Raw genomic sequence first — 22,837 nt, 5'->3', positions numbered from 1 at the left:
CTGGCAGCCTATATAAAGGACAAGGAAGAAGAATGCTCACCCTCTTTGCCTGCTGGCTCTTGCTCTCACTGGCAAGTCCCTTTCTTCATTGCCCTTCCTTCATTGGCATTAGCGTCTACTTCTTCGGGATTCTGCTGTATACTGAAGACCAGCTGAGTGATCCAATCTTATAGATTGAAAAACTATTGGATTCTTGGGTCTTCTATTAGTAGAAAGCCATTGTTGGATTAGCTGGACCACAGGGTATAAGCCATTCTAATAAATCCATATATATATTCATTCTATAAATTCTGTTCCTCTAGAAAACCCTGACTAACACACACCAGTTTCAGAGAATTTAATAGTCTCTTCTGTAATCTCCACAGGTATCAGGCGTGCCTGTGGCACACATACATATACATAGGAAACAACACCCAAATACATAAAGTAAATGAACACTAAAAGAAAAGAGATGATGATAGTCAAGCCAAATCCCTACTAGGGTGGATTCCAGAAGGTTCTCTTGGCTACAAGTAATAGACAGCTGACCTAAATGGCCTTGAGTATCAGGGGCTTGTTGGTAGTAGCAGAAGTCCAGAGATAGGTTGTGTCTGCTTCTGGCTAAGCCATGAGCTCCAGGAGCCCTCAAAGACTTGGAGTTTCTTATCAGTCATCTCTGCCTGTCAAGTGGCTCAGCTGCTCTCCTAGGGGAGACCCAAAATGGGGAGAAATTATGCCCTCCAGTGCTTAGATGTCGAGAAACAGAGGAAGGAAGAATGCTTTCTTCTGCCTCCTTTGAAGTATTAAAAAAAAAACTTTTCCCTGAGAAATCAATGTTCTCTCTCTCCTCTCCTGGTCACAGGACACAGTGTAAGCCAGTCTTTGGCAAGGGTGATGGGATATGAAGATCATCAAAGACCAGGTTCTATCTCTCTCCACACATGCAAACACACACACACACACACACACACACACACACACACACACTGCAGACTCTGGTAGTATGGTGAGGCTGTAGACATACCAGAATAGTTTTCAACTACATTTATTTTGAGATGGCAGCAGGAAACCCATTATAGTGAAATACAATTTCTAAAAATATCTTTTGAAAGTAGGACATATGACTAAATATGCTTTATTTCATTTTGTGGTGCTAAGGCATCGAATCCATGGCCTCATACATGCTAGGAAAGTGTGCGACCACCTCCAGGCCCTATATGTGTGTCTTTCTTGTTATGTGATAAGACACCCTGAAAAGCAATCTGAGGGAGAAGAGGTTTACTGTGGCTTACAGTTCCAAGGGGTACCGCCCATCTTGGCATGGACAACAGGGCAGGAGTCGGGAAGGCATGGGGCAGGAGCAGGAGACTGGCTGATCACATTGCAACCACATTCAGGAAGCAGAGAGGAAGTGGGGTTGGTCTAATAAGGCCAGAAGGCCCACCCCCAGTGACCTGCTTCCTCCAGTGTCTTAGAGTTTCTATTGCTTTGATGAAAAACCATGACCAAAGTAACTTGGGGAGGAAAGGGTTTGTTTGGTTTTCACTTCAAAGGGTTTATTTGGTTTGCACTTCAACATCTTAGTCCAACATTGAAGGAAGTTAGGAAAGGAACCCAAACAAGCAAGGAACCAGGAGACAGGACAAGGAGGGGCACTGCTTACTGGGTCTCTCCCTATGGCTTGCTCAAACTGCTTTCTTACAGAACCCAGGACCCCCTGCCTGGGGTGGCCCTATCCACAATGGACTGGGTCCTCCCACATCAATCACTAAGAAAATGCCCCTACAGGCTTGCCTACAGCCTGGTCTTATGGAGACACTTTCCAAAGTGAAGCTTCCTCCTCTCTAGCGACTCCAGCTTGTGTCAAATTGACATAAAACTAGCCAGCATGTCCAGCAAGGCTCTCATTTCCTAAAGGTTCCACAGTCTTCCCAAACAGTGCCACTGGTTGGAGGCCAACTGTCCAAACACGTGAGCCCATGGGGAACAATTCCCATCCAAACCACAGGGCCCCACTTCTTTACGAGGCTAATGAGTAACAGAATCCAGCAGCTGGCCTGATAACAGCCAGCTTTAAAGCGGTAATATATGTGTGTGGTGTTCTGGGCCACCTGCAGAAAGCACTTTAGGATGAGATGAAGACTCTGCAGTTCCCATAGTGACAAAGTCACTAGCTATTGATGCTACGGTGACAGCTAATATATGTTCCTTTCACCCTAGGGGGAAGGGATGCTGAGTGCTATACAAGGTTAGTGAGAATAAAGGAGTAAGGCTTTCCTACCGGATGTGGGGCTTCCCCACTCCCGGGTGTGAACCTTGTGTTCTATCCACAGAGTGCTTGGACTTCACAGTAACAACTCTTGACTGGTCTAGGCCTGGTGATGCAGGCCTATGGTCCCAGCTAGTGGGGAGGCTGAGTCAAAGGGTCCACAGGTTCAAGATCTGCCTGCTTTTGAATTAAATAAGTCCACCTGGACCAACTTAGTAAGACTATGTCTCCAAACGAAAAAGAAAGAAGCCGGGAATGGAGCTCAGAGGTGGAGAACTTGCCGGCACGTGCAAGGCTGTAGGTGCAATCCCCGGTGCAGACATGGGAGGTGGATGGGTGGGGAGGGATAACACCCTGTGGGAGCCTGATCAAGACGTACAAGCCAAGACCAGACAAGTCTTTTCTGTGACAAGGGCCCTAAAAGGAGCGTAGAAAATGAAAGTGAATCAGGACTAAATCAGGAAAAGAAAATCCTGTAGGATTAGGGAGAGGGTGGGAGCAGCTGGAGGAGGCGTGGGTGGACATGGCTCCAGGGTCTGCCTCAGTAGCAACAGCAAGGACTTCTTTCAGCACAGCAAAGCTCAGCGCACGGGGAAAAGATGTTGTCAAGGGGACTGAGACACCAGATGGTGCACAGCCTAGGATCCTTGCCAACCTCAGCATTCCTTCACCTCCCTCCCCCATTTTATTTACTCTAGTGTCCTGATTGGCTTTCTTCAAACATTGATCTATGTTTCAGGTGCAGATGTAATACTTACCTTCTGCAAATAGCCAGCCTCCCAGCCCCATCTTTTCTCTCCCACTTATCAGCAATGACGGTGGCTCTCCCATCGCCACAGACACCTTAGTCTGCATGAGGGATATCCCAACAACTCACCTATTCAGCCAGGCAGAGAGGCCAGTTAGCAATGCAGATTCCCAGGCCCTACCCTGTCACCATACTATGCTTGTAAATGAGAACAGCCTCACTGGACTGACCAGACGTCAACTTCGGGGCCTGCATAAATTTTCTAAAAAACCTGGAAGTTCAAGTAGAGGAGGTCGACCCAACATCACACACCTCAAAGGTCACACAGAGCTTGGATTTGATCCCGTGACTGCCTATCAGTCCTGGCTGAGGCAGCATCCACACTGAAGTGTTTAAAAGCTTCACCAATAAGGTTGAGGCTCTTAAAACAGTCTACTGAAGTTTGAATAAGAATGGCCCCTATAGGTTCATACATTTGAATGCTTAATCACCAGGGAATGGAACTGTTTGAAGGGATTAAAAGAATGAGGAGGTGTGACATTGTTAGAGTAGGTGTGACCTTGTTGGAGGAGGTGTGTCCCTGGGGATGGCTTTGAGATTCAAAAGCCCACACCAGGTCTAGGCTCTTGTCTCTTCCTGCTGACTGTGGACCAGGATGTAGCTAGCTGTCAATTACTTCTCCAGCACCATGTCTGCCTAGATGTGGCCATGCTCCCTGCCATGATGATAATGGACTAAGCCTCTGAAATTGTAAGCAAGCCCTCAATTAAATCTATAGCATCTCTTCACAGCAACAAAACACTGGCTAAGACAGTCACAGGGCATTGGACAGTGCTGGGGGAAAACTTAAGCATTCATATTAAAGTTAAAAGCACAATAAAGCCAGGCGTGGTGATAATGCACCTTAAATCCCAGCACATGGGAGGAGGAGGAGGATCTCCATACTAGTCAGGGCTACGTCAGAATAAGCAAGTAAACAAAAATAACCAACCCCCACCAGCACTCTGACTGAACAGAAGATAACAGCCAATGCAATTAGATAAGAGAAAACAACAAGACCTGTACAGGTTGGAAAAAATGCAGCTGTCATTACATGGCTGGGAGGTGGTGGTGCAGCCAAGTGGAAAACCACTGCGAATACTACAAACTCAATAAAAGGGCTGGGCACAAAAGTGAGAAATACACAAACCATGCTGGGGGTGTAGCTCGGTGGTGCAGCGAGGGTTTTGCAGGCACAAGACTATAGGTTCAAGTCCCAACACCAAAAAATACAACATGCAGAAGCCGGTAGCCTTCACATTTTTAAAACAGAAATGAATTAGAAGACAGCAGAAGATTTGATTGCAGTGGTAACAACAGGAAAAGCGAGAACTAACTCAACAAAACTATTCACAGACTGTAGAAAGACACCGTCTTTGTGGTGTGTGTGAGGGGTTGCCTATGATGGCCCCAAAATCTTGGCCTCAAGCAATCCTCCTGCTTCAGGTTCTCAAGTGTCCAGGAGGACAAACATTTGCTACTGTGTGAGGCTCAAAAGCAAACATAAGTGTTCTCTCTTCTACTGGCATCTCTTGAAAAGGATTTTAATGTGTGTGTGTGTGTGTGTGTGTGTGTGTGTGTGTGTGCATGTGTGTATGTTCGAGGCAGGGTTTCTCTGTGTAGTCCTGGCTTTTCTGGAACTAGCTCTGTAGACCAGGCTGGCCTCGAACTCACAGAGATCTGCTTGCTCTGCTTCCCAAGTGCTGGGATTAAAGGCATATGCCACCACTGCCTGGCAAAGAAGGATTTTATTTTAAATTATGTGTATATCTGGGGGCTGGAGAGATGGCGCAGCAGTGAAGAGCTCTGACTGTTCTTTCCCAGGCCCTGGGTTTGTTTCCCAGGCCCACACGGTAGCTCACAACAACTATCTATAACTCCAGGGCCAGGGGACCTGATGCTCTTTTCTGGCACCACAGGCACTGGGCACACACACAGTGCATACACATGTGTTTAGGCAAAACATCCACAGACACAAAGTTAAATTAAATAACTCAAAAAAATCTTTTAAATTATATGTCTATGTTAAGGGGGTGCGTATGAGTGTAGTTCCTGGGAAGCCAGAAGGGGGCGATGGATCCTGTATAGTTGATTTAAAGAAGGTTATGAGCTGCCCAATGCAGGTTCTTGGGAACTGAACTCAGATCCTCTGAAAGAGCAGTTCATGCTCTTAGCTGCTGAGCCATATCTCCCCCTCCTCCCTCAATATCTCACTATTAAAGGGCTGAGGATGAAGCTCAGTGCTGGAATGTTTACCTGGTATGCCAGAGCCCTGGGTGTGATCCCTAGTGCCCACAGCACCAAAAAATAAAAAATTAAATTAAAAGTTTTAATAAGCATAAAAGTTGAACTAATAGCACAGAACACACCCATATACCTACCGCCTTGGTTCTCCAGTTAGTATTTTTCTTTATTTCGTAATCTCTGCTTCACATCTAGGCCACTCCACATGACTGGCACACATATTGATACTCCTCTAGTCATCATATTCCTAATACTGTCTGGAGAGGGACAGTGAAGAAGTCCTAACTGAGGGTGTCGTACTAGAGAGGGACTGTGGAGACACACAAAGACATGGCTAGGTAAGTGTCTGCCGGCCGATTTATGAGCATACCATAATCCCAGCTGTGGAGGTGTGAATGAGAATGGCCCCACAGGCTCATGCATTTGAATGTTTAGGCCCCCGTTAATTTAGCAAGGATTAGAGGTGTGTCCTTGTTAGAGGAGGCGTGTCAGTAGGAGTGGGCTTTGAGGTTTCACAAGTCCTTGAAGTCTCTTAGTCTGTCTCTCTCAAATCTTGGTCTCTTCTCATCTCTTGGTCTCCCTCTCTCTCTTAGGATTTCTATTGCTGTGATCAAACACCATGACCAAAAGGCAGATTGGGGAGGAAAAAAAGGGTTTATTTGGCTTATACTCCTGTATTGTTCTTCATCACTGAAGGAAGTCAGGGCAGGAACTCAAACAGGGCAGGAACCTGGAGGCAGCAGCTGTGGCAGAGGCCATGGAGGGGTGCTGCTTACTGACTTGCTTCCCCAGGCCTGCTCAGCCTGCTTTCTTAGAGAATCCAGGACCACCAGCCCAGCGAAGGAACCACCCACAATGGCCTGGGCCCTTCCCCGTCAACCACTAACTTAGAAAATAGATCTTATGGAGGCGTTTTCTTAAGTGAGGTTCCTGCCTTTCAGATAGCTCTAGCTTGTAGCAAGTTGACATAAAACTAGCTCTCTCTCTCTCTATCCATCCATTGATCTACTCCCTCCTCTCCCCCTTTCTCCTGTTTGTGAATAAGATGTAAATTCTCAGTAGTTTCTGCTTCAGCAACATGCCTGTCTGTCGCCACGCTCCCTACCATGATGCTCATGAATTCACCCTCTGGGACTGTAAGCAAGCCCTTAATGAAATGTTGTTTTTGGTTTTTTTTTTTATATAAGTGGTTTTGGTCATGGTGATAGCAACAGAACAGTAACAAAGACGCCAGCTGAAAGAGCAGTTAAATTTTGTCTGGGCTGAGGATTGAACACAGGGCCTTGCACATGATGGAGGAAGAACTTAAAAAAAAACAACAACAATGATTTATTTATTTTTATTTTATGTGCATTGGTATTTTGCCTTCATGTATGTTTGTGTGAGGGTGTCGGATCCCCTGGAGGCAGAGTTACAGGCAGCTGTGAGCTGCTATGTGAGCGTGGGAACTGAACCCAGGTCCTCTGGAAGAGCAGCCAGTGCTGTTAGCCTCTGAGCCATCCCTCCAGCCCTGAGGGAGAACTTTCTAACGATGATTCAAGGTCTAAAAGAGTAAGCCAGTAAGTTCTGGAGACAAAATGTTCCACATGAACCAGGTGCTGCAATGGAGGCAGAGACAAGAGGATTGCTGCAAGTTTGTGGCCAGCCTGGACTACGTGGTGAGTTCCAGGACAGCCGGGGCTATGTAGAGAGACCCTGTCTCAAAAACAAAACGTGCACAAAAGAAGAGTAGAGAGCTGCAAAACACATGGAATTTGTCATAAAACTGTAATAGTTAAAGCAGTGTGATACTGACCCATCCTAGACGAGACAAGGAAGCAGCCATGGATGTGGGGGAAGCAGCCGTGGGTGTGGGAGCGGTACTTAGTGCCAAAGGCATCACGTACCAGTGGGGGAGGGAATAAAGATGCCGTTGACAGATAAGAAAATTTAAAAAGCTGGAAAAAAAGTGAATTAGAGACCCTAACTCATACCTGAAGACAATTTAAGTTCCCAGAGACTCAAATTTATGTTTATATAATGAAAGCTAACTCAGAAATGATAAAGTAATAGAGAGTGAAACTACTTAACAAAAAATATTTGTCAAACAAAAAGTCAAAAGGAAAAAGAAAACAAAACCGAATCCAAATGCACTTCACAGCAATGCCACAAATCAACAGGATGGCAGCCCCAGCCGATAATGAAGCAGCCAAGACCGAGCTGTCAGTCCCTGGATGGGGGGGGGGGAGAGAAGGGAGCTCTCAGAGCAGCAAAGAGCTGCTGGGTCCTGCTCACAGCAGCCAGTGAAGGGAGGGGATCCAGCTAACCCACAGATCACCACGATCAATCCACGTGATTCTCAGGATGTGGAGATGGGGAGGAGCGGGGCCAGGTGCACTTCACACGCCATTTATAGAGGGGTGAGCGGCTCCCGCTTCTGTGGAATGTAATTAGCAGGAATTAAGACAGCCGCGGTGATTTGACCCTGCAATTCTAAGGTTTAGAGACGTCTTACAGGTTTGCCAGGTAGAACGTTCCACACAACCTTGCTTCTGGAGGCAGGAGACCCTGTGGATCAGCCTTTGGGAGCCCTCTGGATAAAGCATTCTCTGTCCAACAGTGGAAAAGCCTATAGTCATCCAGACTCCATGGGGAGACTTTACTGAGCTATGGTTACCTTGGGCTGCTCAGTAACTATAGGTGCTGGTGGGGTCTGAAGGCCAAGAATTTAGAATAAATCTCACACTGGGTTTCTTTTTGTTTGTTTGTTTTTCCTTTGAATTCTTAGGTCTACCAGGCAATGGTGGCACACGCCTTTGATCTCATTACTTGGGAGGCAGAGGCAAGCAGATCTCTGAGTTCAAAGCCAGTCTGGTCTACACAATGAATTTCAAGACAGCCAGGGTTACACAGAAAAACCTTGTCTCAAAAAACAAAAGTTCCTAGGTTCAAGCAATCCTCCTGCCTCAGCAGCCAGAGTGGCTGGGGATCCTGGCATATACCACCATACCTAATTATTTCAGGTGATTCCTTGTGGCACGTGCATATGTGTATGCATGCATGTGGAAGCCAGACACCTCAGCTGGCAGGATCTTTCTGTTGAACTGGAATCTATTGATTAGGCAAAGTTGACTGGCCGGACCTCTATGATTCTGTCTGTTTCCACCTCCCTAGCCTTGGGATTATAAGTGTGTGTTGTTCCTGAGAGCCAGTCGCAGGTCTTCCTTCATGCTTGCAGTACAGCCAGCAATTTACCAACCGGGCCATCTCCTAGGCCCACAGGAGACTCCTGTGTTTGGCACAAAGGGGAAAGCGGCTTGTTAACTACCTTCAGGGACTGTTGGGGTTTTCTGAGCCTTCAGAACAGCCAGGGCACCACCTTAGGAACTGTCTCTCGGCCTCATTATTGCTGCTTCCCCCAGCTGCCACCACCTGCTGTGCCTAACCCTCTCCAGCTTTCGTCTAGAAATCATAGCGATAAATAAATAGGACCCATCATTTCTAAGTGCCTGCCGTGTGCCCAGTTTTGGCATGTGGGCTCAGGGCTGCAGTTAGGAGAATCCTGTTTCTTTTAACAGCTTTGTTGAGATATCCACACGCCACGCGATCATCCACTTAAAATAGCCGCTCAGTGATTCAGCACATCCACGCAGTTGTACAACCACCATGACAACCAATTTTAGAGTGTTTCTCTCGCCTAACTCAACACCTCCAGGTTCCTATACGCTGGTACTGTGCGTGAAAATGCTCTTTTTCTCTCTCAAATAATATTTCATTGCCTGGCTGGACCACGTTTTCTTACCAGTCACTCGGTGGTTGATGGACTCTCAGGCTGTGTCTGCTTGGAGCCTGCCATGAATAACCAACACGGCCATGAATATTCATTCACACGCTTTTGAGCGGAGGTCTCCAGCTCTCGTGGGAGTGGGGCCTGCTGAGAGGTGTGGAGACCAACACCGAGAGGTCATCTCGTTTCCCATCCTCCCTGGCAGTGTGAGTGGTCAGGGTTCTGCAATCTCTCCCATGTTCCTAACCTGTCCTTTTGATATTACCCTCCTTGTGTGTGTGATGACGGCTCATGGTGGTTCAGGTGTCTCTTCCCCAGTAGCATCCCCATTATGCAGAAAGGGAAACGGAGGTTTAGGAGGGAGAAGGACCCTGCTGAGCCTTGCAGCAAGGATGGGCAGGGGCAAGACTCTAGTCTAGGTACTTTCTTCCCCTTGGGTTCTTCCAATGGAGCTAGAGCAAGCACTCCAAATTTCCCTGTGGGAGGAGGGGGCTTTGAGAGGTGCAGGGTTTGCCGTGACGTGACAAGCCCTGCATCAGTGCCTGGCACAAAGCACAGTGCCTGCCTGACTAGAGCTGGTGGGCACAGTTATCACTAACATCAGCAAGGCCCTCCTCCCTCACAGAGGGGCCTTCCAAGGTCAGCATTGCCTTTGGACATTTCTGAGGAGGATCCTATTCATTGACTAAATGGTAGACACTGGCCAGATGACCATAGGCCAGACAAGACGGTCCTTTGTTGTCGGGGTTTCTGTCCTGCCCAGTTTCCACAGTTGTTAAGTCCCAAAGAAATCACACAGAGGTCTACATTAGTTATAAACTGGTTGGCCCATTAGCTCAGGCTTCTTATTAACTCTTATAACTTATATTAACCCATTATTCTAGTATATGATGGCTCAGTACCTTTTTCAGCAGAGCAGATCACATCTTCCTTCTTCTGTGTCTGGGTAGGACTCCAGAGGGACCTTCCCTCTTCCCAGAATTCTCCTGTTCTCATTGACCCGCCTCTACTTCCTGCCTGGTTGCCCCGCCTATACTTCCTGCCTGGCTACTGGCCAATCAGCATTCATTTAAAACATAATTGACAGAATATAGACCACTGTCCCGCACCAGCCCTTGGGTACCCAGATTCTGCAACAGGTACAGGCCCTGCCAACTCCACAGCCTAGGTTAGCTATGTCTCAATCCACCCATTCATCCGTCCACAGACCTGTCCATCTATCTACCAGTCAGCTATCGTCTGGCCATTCATCTACCTACCCTCCAGCAGTCCTTCCATCCAGCCATCAGCCCTCTGTACACACAACAGTCACTCACTGACCCATCAGCACATTCAGCCACCATTTAACCATTATTCATCCATCCACCTACCAGTCCATCCATTGTTTATCCATCCATCTACTTATTATCCATCTATCCATTCATCCATCACCTACCTGTCCATCCATCCATCCACCCACCTTGACATGGGACGTCCATGTCAACACATCCCCAGGTAAGTTCTCAGCAGAACCACGGCAGCTGGGATGACCCAAGGCATACATGATGAAGGAGCAGGGGTTTGAAGGAAGGGATCTGGTCTTACCAGGGCCAACTACTGTGTGAGCTAGGATGAACTATGCACCCTCTCTGACGCCGATTCCTCTTGTGTCATAGGGGTATGGTGACGGTCCGAGGAGAATATGAGACCCTGTGGTCGACAGCCTGGCATACAGCCTGGTAAATGCCCCTAAGACTCTCAGGCTTGTGTGCCCAGCAGACATAGAGAAGGAACACAGAAGACACCTGGTCAGCCCAGTGCTGGAGAAGCTGAGGCAGGAGGAACAGGAGGTCAAGGTCATCCTTGACTGCACAGAGAATTTGGGGCCATTCTGAGCTATATGAGACCAAGTTTTGAAAACAAAACACAAAGCTCAAATACGTAGGGGCTGGGATATAGCTCCATGGGAGAGCACTTGCCTAGCGTAGGCAAGGAACCCTCATTTCCAGCAACCAAAAAAAAAAAAAAAAAGCAAATGAAAATATTTTGTTTAAAGTGACTAACACGATGGTGGAACAGCTCTGTGGGTGAAGGTCCTTGCCCCCAAGCCTGATGGCCTGTTTGACCCCCCCAGGACCCATTTGGTGGGAGGGGAGAACTGACATCCTCAGGTTGTTCTCTGACCTGGGTATACATGCTGAAGCATGCATGTACCCCCCATAAAGATGCATGCAATAAAAAAAGTGATACAATATAGGTATTAAAATAAAAAAAAACCTACTAAACTGGGCATAGTGGCACACTTCTATAATCCCAGCTCTTGGCGGATCTAAACAACGGGACCACGGGTTCCAGGCCCACCAGGGCTATATGAGACTCAAAGTTGATGATGATGACAGTGATGCTGACGTTACCCTAAGAGTCACCACTGGATTCCCTCTGAGAGTGAGGGAGGGGGCGGTGGAAGAGACGGAGAGCTGAGGTGGGGTCTGCTTGGGAGTGACAGGCTTTCTCTGTGGCAGCTACAAAGATGTTTATCCATTCCTGTTCGCATGCTTCACAGGTTCTTCTGTGTGTGCAATTATCGCGGGATCCAGGACGAATTCAGGTGGCAGTATTCACGGTAGGGTAGACAAAGCCTGCTTCTCTTTCCCTTTGGGAACCACTCTTCCCAACCAGCAGCAGCTCCTGCCCTTTCAGACTCTTCTCAACAGCAGGTCACTTCTGTTTTTTCTGCGACCCACCAAGCCCTCCTTCCCATCCCATCGGGCTCAGTTGCCAGCTCCAGTAAGACACTGTCCGGGTTGGTTTAAATCGCTTTATTGGAGTTGGCTGGTACTCACAGGTTGGGTCATATACACAGGGCCCGCTCACCCCTAGGCAAAGCCCTGGGCCTCCCACCTCCCCTCCATCACCGAGGGTGGCCAGAGGTTTGAGCCAGTTCCGGGGCGGGGTGGGCCCAATAGAAATATTTACAAACCACCAGGGTGGGTGTCCCCTGATCAGGAATGGGGAGGGGATGGGTGGAGGGGATCCCTTGGGTGGACTTCACAGGCCCAGGACAGGGCTGAGCGTGAGGGGGTGCCGGCAGAGGGGGGCTCGGGGAGAGCCTCGAGGGCCCAGAGCGAGCCTGCTGGTGCTAACTCTGCCTGGCAGGGCAGCCTCCCGCGTGGGGCTGGGGGGTCCTCCGCTTCCCAGGGGGGACCCGGAGCCGGTTCCGGGTAGAAAGAGACGGAACAGGAGCGTGGGCCCCCCACGGCCCGGCTCCTCACCAGGGGGTTGGCTGCGAGGACGGGGTGTATGAAGCGGAGCCGGGAGGGGGGGCAAGCAAGCAAAGCACACGCGGGACTCCTCTGCCACCGTCGCCGCAGGGCCAGGAGGACTGCATGCGGGGCGAGCGGGCTACAGGCTGCAAGCCTCCGGCAGAGAGCGCTTGCGCAGCTCCCGGCCCGGCTTGGGCGGCGGTGCGGGCGCGGCAGGGGGCGCATCAGGCAGCTGCAGCACCGAGTTCTCCCCGGGCTGCACCCGCAGGTAGGCCTTGACCTTGTGGTGCCGGGCCTTGCCGTCGCTGAAGTCGATCACGCGACACTCGTATGTGCCTTCGTCAGTGGGCTTCACCCGCGACAGCCGCAGCTTGTGGGAGATGTTGCTGCCCACCACCTTGACCACCTGGGGGCGACAGAGGCACCGTGAGAATCGGCTGGGGTCACGAGCCAAGCTAGGCTGCCCCCACCCCAGAGACAGCTAGGGAGGGGACCCAAGCAACTGAAGCAACGCTAATACCTATCCCCAGGGTAGTGTGTGCAGCCAGTGGAATACTGCCCAGCGGTGAAGAAGGGTGAGCCAGAACCCAGCCTGTGAGAGTTCTACAGGCAAGCAGGGGACAAGCCTCCTAGCAAAGCTCCCAGGCTGTGCTGCTGTTTATGAACAAACGGAAAAGCCCCGCATAGCAGGAAGAAACTTCGGCTGGGGGTTTGTGCCACACTGAATTTGTGGTCAGACGAAAAACCTGCAGGAGTCACCTCTCTTTCCACCATCTGGATCCTAAGACTGAACCTCAGGTGTCTGGCATCATCACCAGAGCCATTACCCGCTGAGTCGTCTCACCGGCCCAAGGTTCCGTTTCTTTAAGATAGGGGCTGGAAGGTGGGGACCGGAAAGATGACTAAGCACTTAAGAACACCGGCTGTTCTTGTAGAGAACTGGGATTCGATTCCCAGCATCCACTTGACAGCTCACAACTGTCTGTAACTCCAGTTGCAGGGAATCCAGTTCTTTCGTCTAGTTTCCACAGACACCAAAAAATACAGATGGTGCACAGACGTATAATCAGGCAAACACACACAAAAATAAAGTCTAAGAAAAAAAAAAGATACAGACCGACAGTCAGATGCCAGACTTTAGCTGTCCTCTCCCTGGCAGTAGAATGAGTGTTGTTAGCTTGTAAAGTTTTGCCTTTTTATTGATTTGAATTGTTTTTTAATGATAGGATCTAGCTTTGTTGTCCAGGCTGGTCTCTGAGTCAGGCCCTTCCTGCCTTAGCCTTCTGAACACTGGAATTGTAGCACCACCCCTAACCCTTGACCTGATTTTTAATATTCATCTTACTGCTGGGGCTCCACTGTCCTGGGTCAAGTACACCCAACTCGGTGGACAGCCTTCCTGCTCGCGCCTGTGGGTCCCTTCTGTGCCCGTACTTAATCCCCACTAGGGGCTACCTTTCCATATCTGTCACCACAGTTTAGCCACATTCTAGAACTCTCTATGATGGGGAGGACCCTTTGCCAAGGCTAACTTTCTCCCACACAGTGCAGTGGTTCTGTACGTTGCTGTGTGGTATTCCATTGGGTGACCACACTGCGGCTTGTCTACAGTTTCCTGTTGGTTGGTGTTCGGGGAATTTCCAGATTAGTGTTCTCATGAATAAATCTGCTGCAAATATAACTCTGCCGGCAACTCTTTTTTCAGTTCCATGAGGAAAGGCTGTCGGAGTAAAATACATCATTAGTGTGACTGGTGGGTGGGTATGGGGACTCTGATGTACTTCTGTAAATTTCTACATTTCTATAACAAAAAAAAATATTAAAGGGAATGAAGTTGGACCTGTGTTTAGGCAAGGATCTTTCTTAGAGCTGGAAGCCCAGCCCTTCCTGGAGCTCAGTCCCCAGCCGTCATCTGGCAGGTACCTACCCTCCAGACTGCGCAGCCCACCCGCCTGGCCCCTGAGCACTAATGTCCCTAATGTCCCTCCTCTAGATAGCAACAGCTGCACTGTGCCTGCCAACTCCCAACGTTCTGCTTTGGGAACCAAGTGGGTTCTCTGCTGCCCCCCCCCCCAAAATGAGGGACCCTAGGGCGAAAAGGATGGTTCCTGGGAGGGTGGGTATGGCCTCAGGCATATCTCCAGCCTGCTCTGAGACACACACACATAGCTGGGGACACACACAAGCCAGACACAAACAGCAGCCAGTGTCTGTTGGAGGAACTGAGACTCCAAAAGGAGTCTAGCCTGGTTCGGAGCCCAAACCAGTCTTCAGTAGGGCTGGACAGTGACCCCAGGCTAGGTTCCATGCATTCACCTTAGAAACACTGTGAAAGACCCACAGAAAATTCCAGAGCTGGCAGTACAGGCTCTGTAAGAGCCCCCTGGTGAGGAGTCCATTCCCCAGGAAGCAGGAAAACATGGGTTTACCATACAGCAAGAGGAACTGGGATGGGACACAGACAGAACGTCCCAATGGAAAACAAGACCCGAGAGTCAAGAATCAGATGCTCCCTCCCTTGTGTGGGACTCAGCTGATGTCCACTCTTCCCGCTCACTCCATCACCCTGACCAAGGGCACAGAAAGACCCCCGCGGTCCCGCCACACTCTCCGGTGAGTTAGGAGAAGCCATTGCAAATGCGCAGCGGGAGCGAATTACCTCAACATCTGTTTCCCTCACGGATATTAATTATCCTTCATTTGTCAACCCTACAAGGCGCTAATGGAGTAATAATGCGCAGCGCTGGGAGCAACCGCTCCTGGGGAGGGAGGCCTACGCCCCGCCCTCCAGACGCAGGCCGAGGGGGTTGCTGAGACCTCTGCCCTGGCTGTCAGCCTCCTCCGCAGCCTCCCTAAGGTCAACAGGCAAGGGTGGCCTTCAGAACGGCGGGCGCTTCCATCGGGGCTGGTGGGACAAGGTCTATAGCACAAGTCACTCACGGGTACCCTGATCATCCAAGTCAGAAGCCAGAAGAAGGCGAGGCTGTACCCCGGCTTTGCCCTCAGCACAGTGTGCAAAAGGCAAAGACCCAAACAGCAGTCATCAGTGCTCAGAACCATTCTTGCAGTATGATATCCCCAAACCCCTCAGGGTCCCTGACGGAGAAAACTGAGGCTCCCTAGATCAGGCACGCATCGCCATACCCGGGGCGTGGCCTATGGGCAGAAAACCCTCCCACCTCACTCCCCAACCCCCAGCACTCTGTGTCCTTGGGGAGCCTTGCCCTAAGCCTCATCAGCGGCTGCTCCCTTGGAAGGGTTCTCTATTCCACCTCAGTAGTTTGGGGTGATGGAAGAGCCTGCTGGGCTTCCTTATTCAGGAATCAGTGCGACTGGAGAGGCCGAAAGACACACCCGCAGGGCAGCTTGGCTGTAAATCATAATCACAGCCCAGCATCGACAGGCCTCAGCGATTAAGCACCTAATCACGCCGAAAGCGCCTGGCTAGGCCGGCTCTGAGCGCCAGCCTCCTGCTGGCCACAGCCATAAACCCCAGGCTCTGTCCTCCCAGCTAGGCCAGGAGGAAAGGGCAGGCAAGCCATCTGTGCCCATAGAGTGACCTTTGCCTCTGCAGGGCTCCCAGGGGAGACCTGGGAGGTTCTTGGGGAGGGAGTGGTAGCAGGGCCAGACTCTGCCGCTTCACCACCCCTGCGGGATTCAAAGCCCAGCTCCGGGACCCTGTGCGTTTGAGGACCTCCAGTTGGTCCTACTGTGGTCACCTGGGCATGTGAGACACCACCATCTGCAGGAGCCAGGGTAGCCCCTGACTCTGCCAGTCCTAGGTCCTCAGTGGAACCTTCTCCGTATCTTCCCAAAGACCCCCAGCCCCATTCTACCTGCTCTGCCCACTCTCAGCTGGCCCAGCACAGAGGGCCTGGAGGCCTCAGCCTCCATGGATCCCTTGGCTTGTGTTAGCTCACCCCCTGCCCCTGCACAGGCTCTCAGAGACCAGTCAGTCTCCTCCTGTGGTGGTGGCAGATGTCATCTTCCCTTTTATCCCTTGGGAGTAGTGGATACATGCCCATTTTCCACTTGGTCCTGGGGATTGGGCACAAGTGACTGTGCCCTTCTGGAAGCATTTCTTGCCCACTGTGACTGCAGCCATCACCTGACAGGCCCAGGGAAGGGGGAACGTTTTTCGTAAACTAGTTTTTGTGAGTGCATGGATGTATGGGTATATGCTTATCCTGTGTTCTGACTTGTATGTGGAGGTCAGAGGATGTCATGGGGTTTGGTTTCCTCCTGCTGTATAGCTCGCAGGGATCAAATTCAGGTCATTCAATTAGGCTTGGGGGCAAGCACATTTACCACTGAGCCATGTTTTCTGCCTCATGGGGGAACTTCTTATGTCAGGAATTCAGTCCCATCTTTACCTGTGAGACTAGTGCGGGATTAATTTAACTCCTAATGCAGAAAGCATTAGCGAGATTACAGCAACCCTCCCAGAACTCGAACATGGCCGGCAATGCAGGTACCCTAAGCTTTGCAGAACGGCAGCCCGGGGATCTGTAGCTCTCAAGTAAGTACTGGGTCCCTCAGCACAAAGTTTCTAATGTTTTCTTATATCATCTGCTTCCAGAAACAGAGACAGAGAGGAGGCAAAGCCAGAGCCAGAGCTCAGCTGCTGGTACACTAAGTGCCAACCCCATTGTATGCTCAGGATCCCGTGAGTACAGCCAAAGCCTCTGTAGGGCTCCTCAGCAGGTTCCACAGGTTCCCAAGTGTCCCCCACTACCTACTGGAGCCAAGTCTCCCACAGGCCTCGGCACTGCCTGGCCTGTAGCTCACATAGTGGTGAGCCTGTGCATGGAATAAGAGTCACAGAGCCTCGAAGGCCTAGAAGAAAAGTTTGTATCATTTCCTAAGACCTTAGGAACCCAGGCTGTGGATCTGCCTTTGGGTGTGGTCTGTCCTGCCTGTGTATTTAGGGACACTGGCTTGCATGCCTGTGTAAAAGGCTGGGCTCGGTACCAGACCCGGAAGCCCCAGCTGGTATGAGGATTATGGGGATGAACTAGGGGTGACTTCCCACTCCCACAGAGAACATTTATTTTATTTAACTAATTAGCATTATGTTCCCCTCTCATGAGGCTAGCAGCCTGGAATTATAATCCTCTCAATCAATTAGATAATTCTTTCTTTGCCGGAGCCCAAAGCCTCTCATGAAATGGGACACAATCGAGGCAGAGGGTGTGTCCTCGAAGGGGGTGTGTTGATACATCTGGAGGCCTCTGTCTGAGGGTCTGAGGGGAGTAAGAGGCAAGAAATGGGGCATGAAATAGGAGCATGCCCTTGACTGAGGGCAGGAGAGCAGGGGTGGCTGCCTTAAACTATGAACAGCTGCAATTCCCCTGCCCTGCAGAAGGTACCAGGAATGCTGCGATCCCATCTGGTCTCTCACTTGCTAGCTCCTCCCCTGAGTGGCTAAAGGAGCCTCCTCTCTGGCATCCTGGCCACAGTGCCCTTACTTGTCCTGGGGGCCACTCAGCTGCAACCCCTGGTTCAGGAGCACAGCTCCCCTTGTACTGTATTAACTTGCCCCGGGGACCTGAGGTCCCTAATAGTCCCTAGGAAGCTGTGGGAGACTCAGCCAAAACGGGGGTTTTGGAAAGGCTGCCCCAACACTTTCATAACTGTACTTGGGCGCCTGCACCATGGGTGTGTTGCTGAACTCCAGTAACCCAGCCTTGTCCTGTGGCCACACGCAAGCCCCGAATAGTGTCCCTGCTCCCTGGTCTTCTTTGGACAGTGCCTGTCTCTTCCAGGCTGAGCTTTAGCCTCTCAGACTCCACAGTAACTGTCACATCCCAACTCCCTGATGTCCCTGGCCTCCCTGGGTTTTGACAGAAGAGGCTCAGCACACAAGCCACATTTCTGGTACTCTCCAGCCTCAGCTCCCCAAGCCGTAAAATGGACAGAGGCTTGGCCCTGTCTGCCCACTGTGGCCACAAAAAAAAGTGAGTGGATACCTAAGAAGTCCTGAAGTCCTGCTCCTGGAAGTCACACCCAGGGACCCTGAGATGCTCCAGCATCAGTCATGGCGGGTCAAAAAAATAGCCCACTCAGCCTCCTGAGACCTTGTAGCTTCCCAGTGACAAATGGGGTTGAGTCAGGCATGGAACACCACGAGGCATACCTGGCCTTGGCCCGCCAGGGGAGGATTTGTCTTCTCTCTCCTGTCATTTTTTCTACCCATCATTCAATGGACTTGAAAAAATCTCTGGAAAAAGACCCAGAAAAACAAACAAAAAAACCCACCAAGCTGGGGCACCTCCCAGTCCCCCTCCCACTTCTTCCATTATCTTACCCAAGTTCCCTACTGAAATGGACTGAAACAATTTTTTTTCTGTTGTTGTTACAGCTACATCTTTCATTAGACCATTTGTGGAAAGGCATCAAAACTCACACTTATTTTGGTGGCGTCCTTCCCCGAGTCCTCCTGCTGAGAAGCTTTTAGCTGTCCAGAGAGGGAGAACAGAGAACAGAGACAAGGTGTTAGTGAGGGGTGGGCGTGGGGGAGAAACATCATGGAGACAGGAGACAGGATTGTGGTCAAGGATGCTGGATTTCATCTGTGCATAGTGTGTACAGCTGTGGAAATGTCACCCTGTTCATAGAGACACTTAAATACATTCTAGTCAAATTGAAAAGTGATAATAAGAAAATGAAGACTGGAGAGATGACTGAGCAGTTAGGAACACTGCTGTTCTTCTGGAGGATCTAAGCTGGGCCCAGTGTCCAGCTCCAAGGAATCCAGTGCCCCCTACTGGTCTCCACAGGTACTTTCACCCATATGGCACACATATATACATTCAGTCATGCACCTAAAATAATAATAAAAAATTTATTAAAAATAAGAATCTAGCCAGGTGGTGGTGGCACATGCCTTTAATCCCAGCACTTGGGAGGCAGAGACAGGCGGATCTCTGTAGTTTGAGGCCAATCTGGTCTACAGAGCAAGTTCCAGGACAGGCTCCAAAGCTACAGAGAATTCCTGTCTTAAAAAACAAACAAACAAACAAAAAAATAAGATTCCAGCTAGAAGTCATGAGGTTTGGAACTGGGGTCCCTCAGCTCTGTGCCCACTGCAATGCAGGAGTGGGCAGTCAAAGGGGGGACAAAGGAGGTGCTTATGTTTGACACTGGCCACAGAGCCAGGCGTCTGGACTCGGGAGGGTGTTTAGCTATAATGGCTGTGTGTCTGTGTGCACATACAAATTGGGAAGAGTGTGGGTGGCATGCCCCTGAAGTCTGTGCCTGTCTGGGGGTGTGCTGCTACGCTGTGTGTTTGAACCTGAACTTAGGTTTGTAGCAGATACGGTTAAATACCTAGCCATGTCCAGAGGCTTCTATCCCTAAATAACCAAGAACAGGCTGAAATGCCCCCAAGCACCCCAAATTCCTCTCCTAAGGGTCCCCTCTGGCCACAGGGCTCTTCCACACGTGCAGGAGGCAGGCTGACATATTGAGGACTTGTTATTCCAAAAATCAAGAAAGGAGTGCCTGCAGAGTGTTGCTGAGGACCGGGACATCAGGCACAGGCCCCTGCAGCGTCCCCCATGGAAGCATCTCCTGAGGTCTTACCTGGTTGGAGGCCCAAGTCTGCTTGTCGGTCCAGTCCCGGTGGCTGCGCAGGTACCACCACTGGATCTCCAGTGAGTAGGATGGGGAGCCGCTGCCTCGGAAGGAGCAGGCCATCTCCACATCCTCGCCTGTCCGCGCTGTCATGTCATGGGGCGTCTCTGTGAAAAGTGCTGTTCGGGGAACAGGCAGATGAGGGCTCAGAAACAGGAGCCCACCCACAGGGTAGCTGTGTGTGCAAGACGCTGTCCTAGAGCCCGAGGGGACATGGGCAGAGGGGTGATGGAGGAGGGCTGACTAGCAAGTGAGCCAGGAGGCAGGGAGGCTGCAATTTGAATCCTTCCAGATTCTTCCATTCACCCTACCCAGTGCTCAGCCCTGTGAGCCTTGCCCCCACCATTTTCCAAACTCAAACCCAGCCTCAAGGTCCTCACTTCCCCTGGAGTGCACCAAACACCACTCTGACCCTCCAGGGGGGGCTGCTAGGCTTCTCCCCTCTCCCTGGGCTCCTGCCTCTTCTCCCAGCTTCCTTAGCTCTGGATATTCTCCACCACCAGTCTGGCTCAATCAAAGTTCAGCTCCGAGTCACCTCTTTGTGAGCCCCAGCAACTCTTTGTTCAATGGTCACCAGCTTGCCTGCTCCAGATATGCTTGAGAGGAGATCAGGGGAGAGAGACAATCACCCCGCCTGGCATTCCTGCAGGGTCCAGCTCCCAGCAAGTCTCAGCACAACCAGTTCCAGGAGCCAGCAGCAGTACCCCCATGCTGTACCCCCACTTCACAAACCCCGCACCCCTCCCGTCCATATGTCTGGCTCTTACTCCCCAAACTGTCTGAGATGCAATTAGCATGTCTTCCTCCTCTCAGGAGATTGTCTCACACAGAAGGAAGATGGGAGATGCCTAGCAACTGCAGGTCACCCCAGACACGTGATGGCCATCAGGCCCCAGCCCTGGGCTATGCAGTCCTCCAGGCCCAGTTCAGAGGGACAGACATTCCTAGCCCCAGAAGACCACCTGTCCCAGTAAAAAGGGAGTCCCGAGTGGAGAGGAGGCATCCTGAATCAAGGGGCAGCGACCCCACTCCCCTCCACAGGACAATGGGCGTTTTATACGATTAGGTTTGATGACTGTCTTTGCTCCTCACAGGGTACCCATATGGAGCTTTACTTCAGCAACATCTCGGGGCTGAAAGCAAGCTTACCAGGCCAAGGTTTATAAAGCTTCTTATGGGGGAAAAAAAAGCGTCCCTTTCTCTGCAGAGTGGAAGGACTGGCTAGCCCTGGATACATAAACAAGGCCTGTTTGACAATGAAGAACATGGCTTGAATCACAAAGATGGTGTGGGGTGCTGGGAGCTACCTTTACATGTGGCCACCCCCAGAGCTGGGCTGTCCTTGTCTTTGAGGGCAGGAGGAAACCAGGCTCCTGCAGGGATAGTACCGAGCACACTTGCCCAGTGCCTGTGCCAAGTGCTCAGGCCACAGTCTCAAGCCACTCTTGGCTTTCTGACTCAACCCTCACAGCCTATACTGGATCTTCTGAAAACTCCATGGGTTCAGGCCCAGAGAATCTCCAACTCCCAGCTCCTTGTCTCAGGGCTGAGCCGCCATTAACACACTGGTCCCACTCCTTCACGCTTCCCTGAAGACAACCTGTTTTCACACAGCGGCTGGAGGTATTTTAACACAGCACAAACTGCTCCATCCCCCTCTTCTCACTACCCTCTTAGGCATCTTCTCATCTAGGGTAGGAGCTGAAGCTCCTATGAGGGGAAGATGGTCTGTACGTATGTAAGTTAACATAGTGATCACTAGTGACATGTTGCTGAGTGGACCAGGCACCTGGATTTTAAATTTCATTTTAATTCACTTAAATAGACTCATTTGGATAGTTACTATCTTGTGTGGCACAGCTAACATGTTATCTGTCCTTCCAAGAGGTACAGCCATTCCTGTGTCATCTGTCTGCCTGCCTATCTATCTATCTATCTATCTATCTATCTATCTATCTATCTATCTATCTATCTATCTATCTATCTATCATCAGTAATGGAGAAAGGTCCTGGTTCACAGTGGGAGGTTGGTAGTATTCCTTAGTGGCCAGAAATTTCGTCTCCAGGGTCCATACCTGATGATCCTGCCTCAGCCTTTGTGGTCAAATCTTTCCCAGCCTTATTTACCAAGTAGAGCAGTATCAAGGGTGTCACGGAGAACCTGCCACCACGAGAAGCCCGTAGGGCCCTAGAACAGGTGTCCTCTGGACGCAGGCCCTTTCACTGGATCTGGGTAGCCAGGGATGTGAGAGACAGTGGGGTTGCTCGCCTGTGACCCTCACCACATGCCACTGCCAAGTCTCAGAGACCAGCGCGTGGCACCGCTTGCCCTCTCATGGAGCAATGTAAGATCCTGGAGCTAGGCAAGGGGAGGGCACTCAGGCCTGAGATACAGCCTTGGAACCACTCCTCCTCCCCAGAGAGGGATTCGGGGAGCCATGTGTGGCTGATAAGGATGAGGATCACCTGTGTGGCTCCAAGAGGAAGGAAGGGACATGCCTCTGTCTGTCCCCTCTCTTGGCTACAGCCCTTGTCCATCCCCTCACCAGAGCATCAGCTTCCTCGGTTGGGACCTCTGGTTCCACTCACTAGGCTCAGAGAAGGCAGAACGAGGTCTGGGCAGCCCAGCAGCCAGGGTCAGTGAGACCAGGTCCCAATGTTTGGGTCCTGGGATAGCCCTGTCCTGTGACTTGGAGTGGACCAGAGCACAGGATGGGGGCCACCCCAGGTCACCTCTCCACTGGATTCCCAGTCATGGTTTAAGACAGCTCTTTCCAACAGAAACCTACATGAAAGAACTAAATGATGTCAAGTCACAAGGGATACTCCATTTCTTCATGAAAATTAAAAAAAAAAAACGCTAAAATTAATTTAATGATATATTTTACTTAAACCAAAATATATTATTTCAAAAT

The 22,837-nt window shown here is 50.5% G+C and overlaps 1 protein-coding gene across 1 annotated transcript in view; it reads right to left on the bottom strand.

The window, feature by feature from the left end:
* Positions 1-11,830: 11,830 nt before the first annotated feature.
* Vstm2l (V-set and transmembrane domain containing 2 like) overlaps positions 11,831-22,837 on the bottom strand; it is a 29,754-nt gene continuing 18,747 nt past the window's right edge. The window contains exons 2-4 of the mRNA XM_075962850.1: positions 19,872-20,041; positions 18,694-18,744; positions 11,831-12,693 (exon numbers count right to left, since the gene is read on the bottom strand). Of these exons, the coding sequence (XP_075818965.1) occupies positions 12,427-12,693; positions 18,694-18,744; positions 19,872-20,041 (488 nt within the window). The 3' untranslated portion in view covers positions 11,831-12,426. The remainder of the gene's footprint in view (positions 12,694-18,693; positions 18,745-19,871; positions 20,042-22,837) is intronic.

This window comes from Microtus pennsylvanicus, chromosome 2 (genome assembly GCF_037038515.1).
Source record: "Microtus pennsylvanicus isolate mMicPen1 chromosome 2, mMicPen1.hap1, whole genome shotgun sequence".
NCBI lineage: Eukaryota > Metazoa > Chordata > Mammalia > Rodentia > Cricetidae > Microtus > Microtus pennsylvanicus.
Note: the sequence above shows the minus strand (reverse complement) of the source record. Positions and strands in the feature narration are given on the sequence as shown.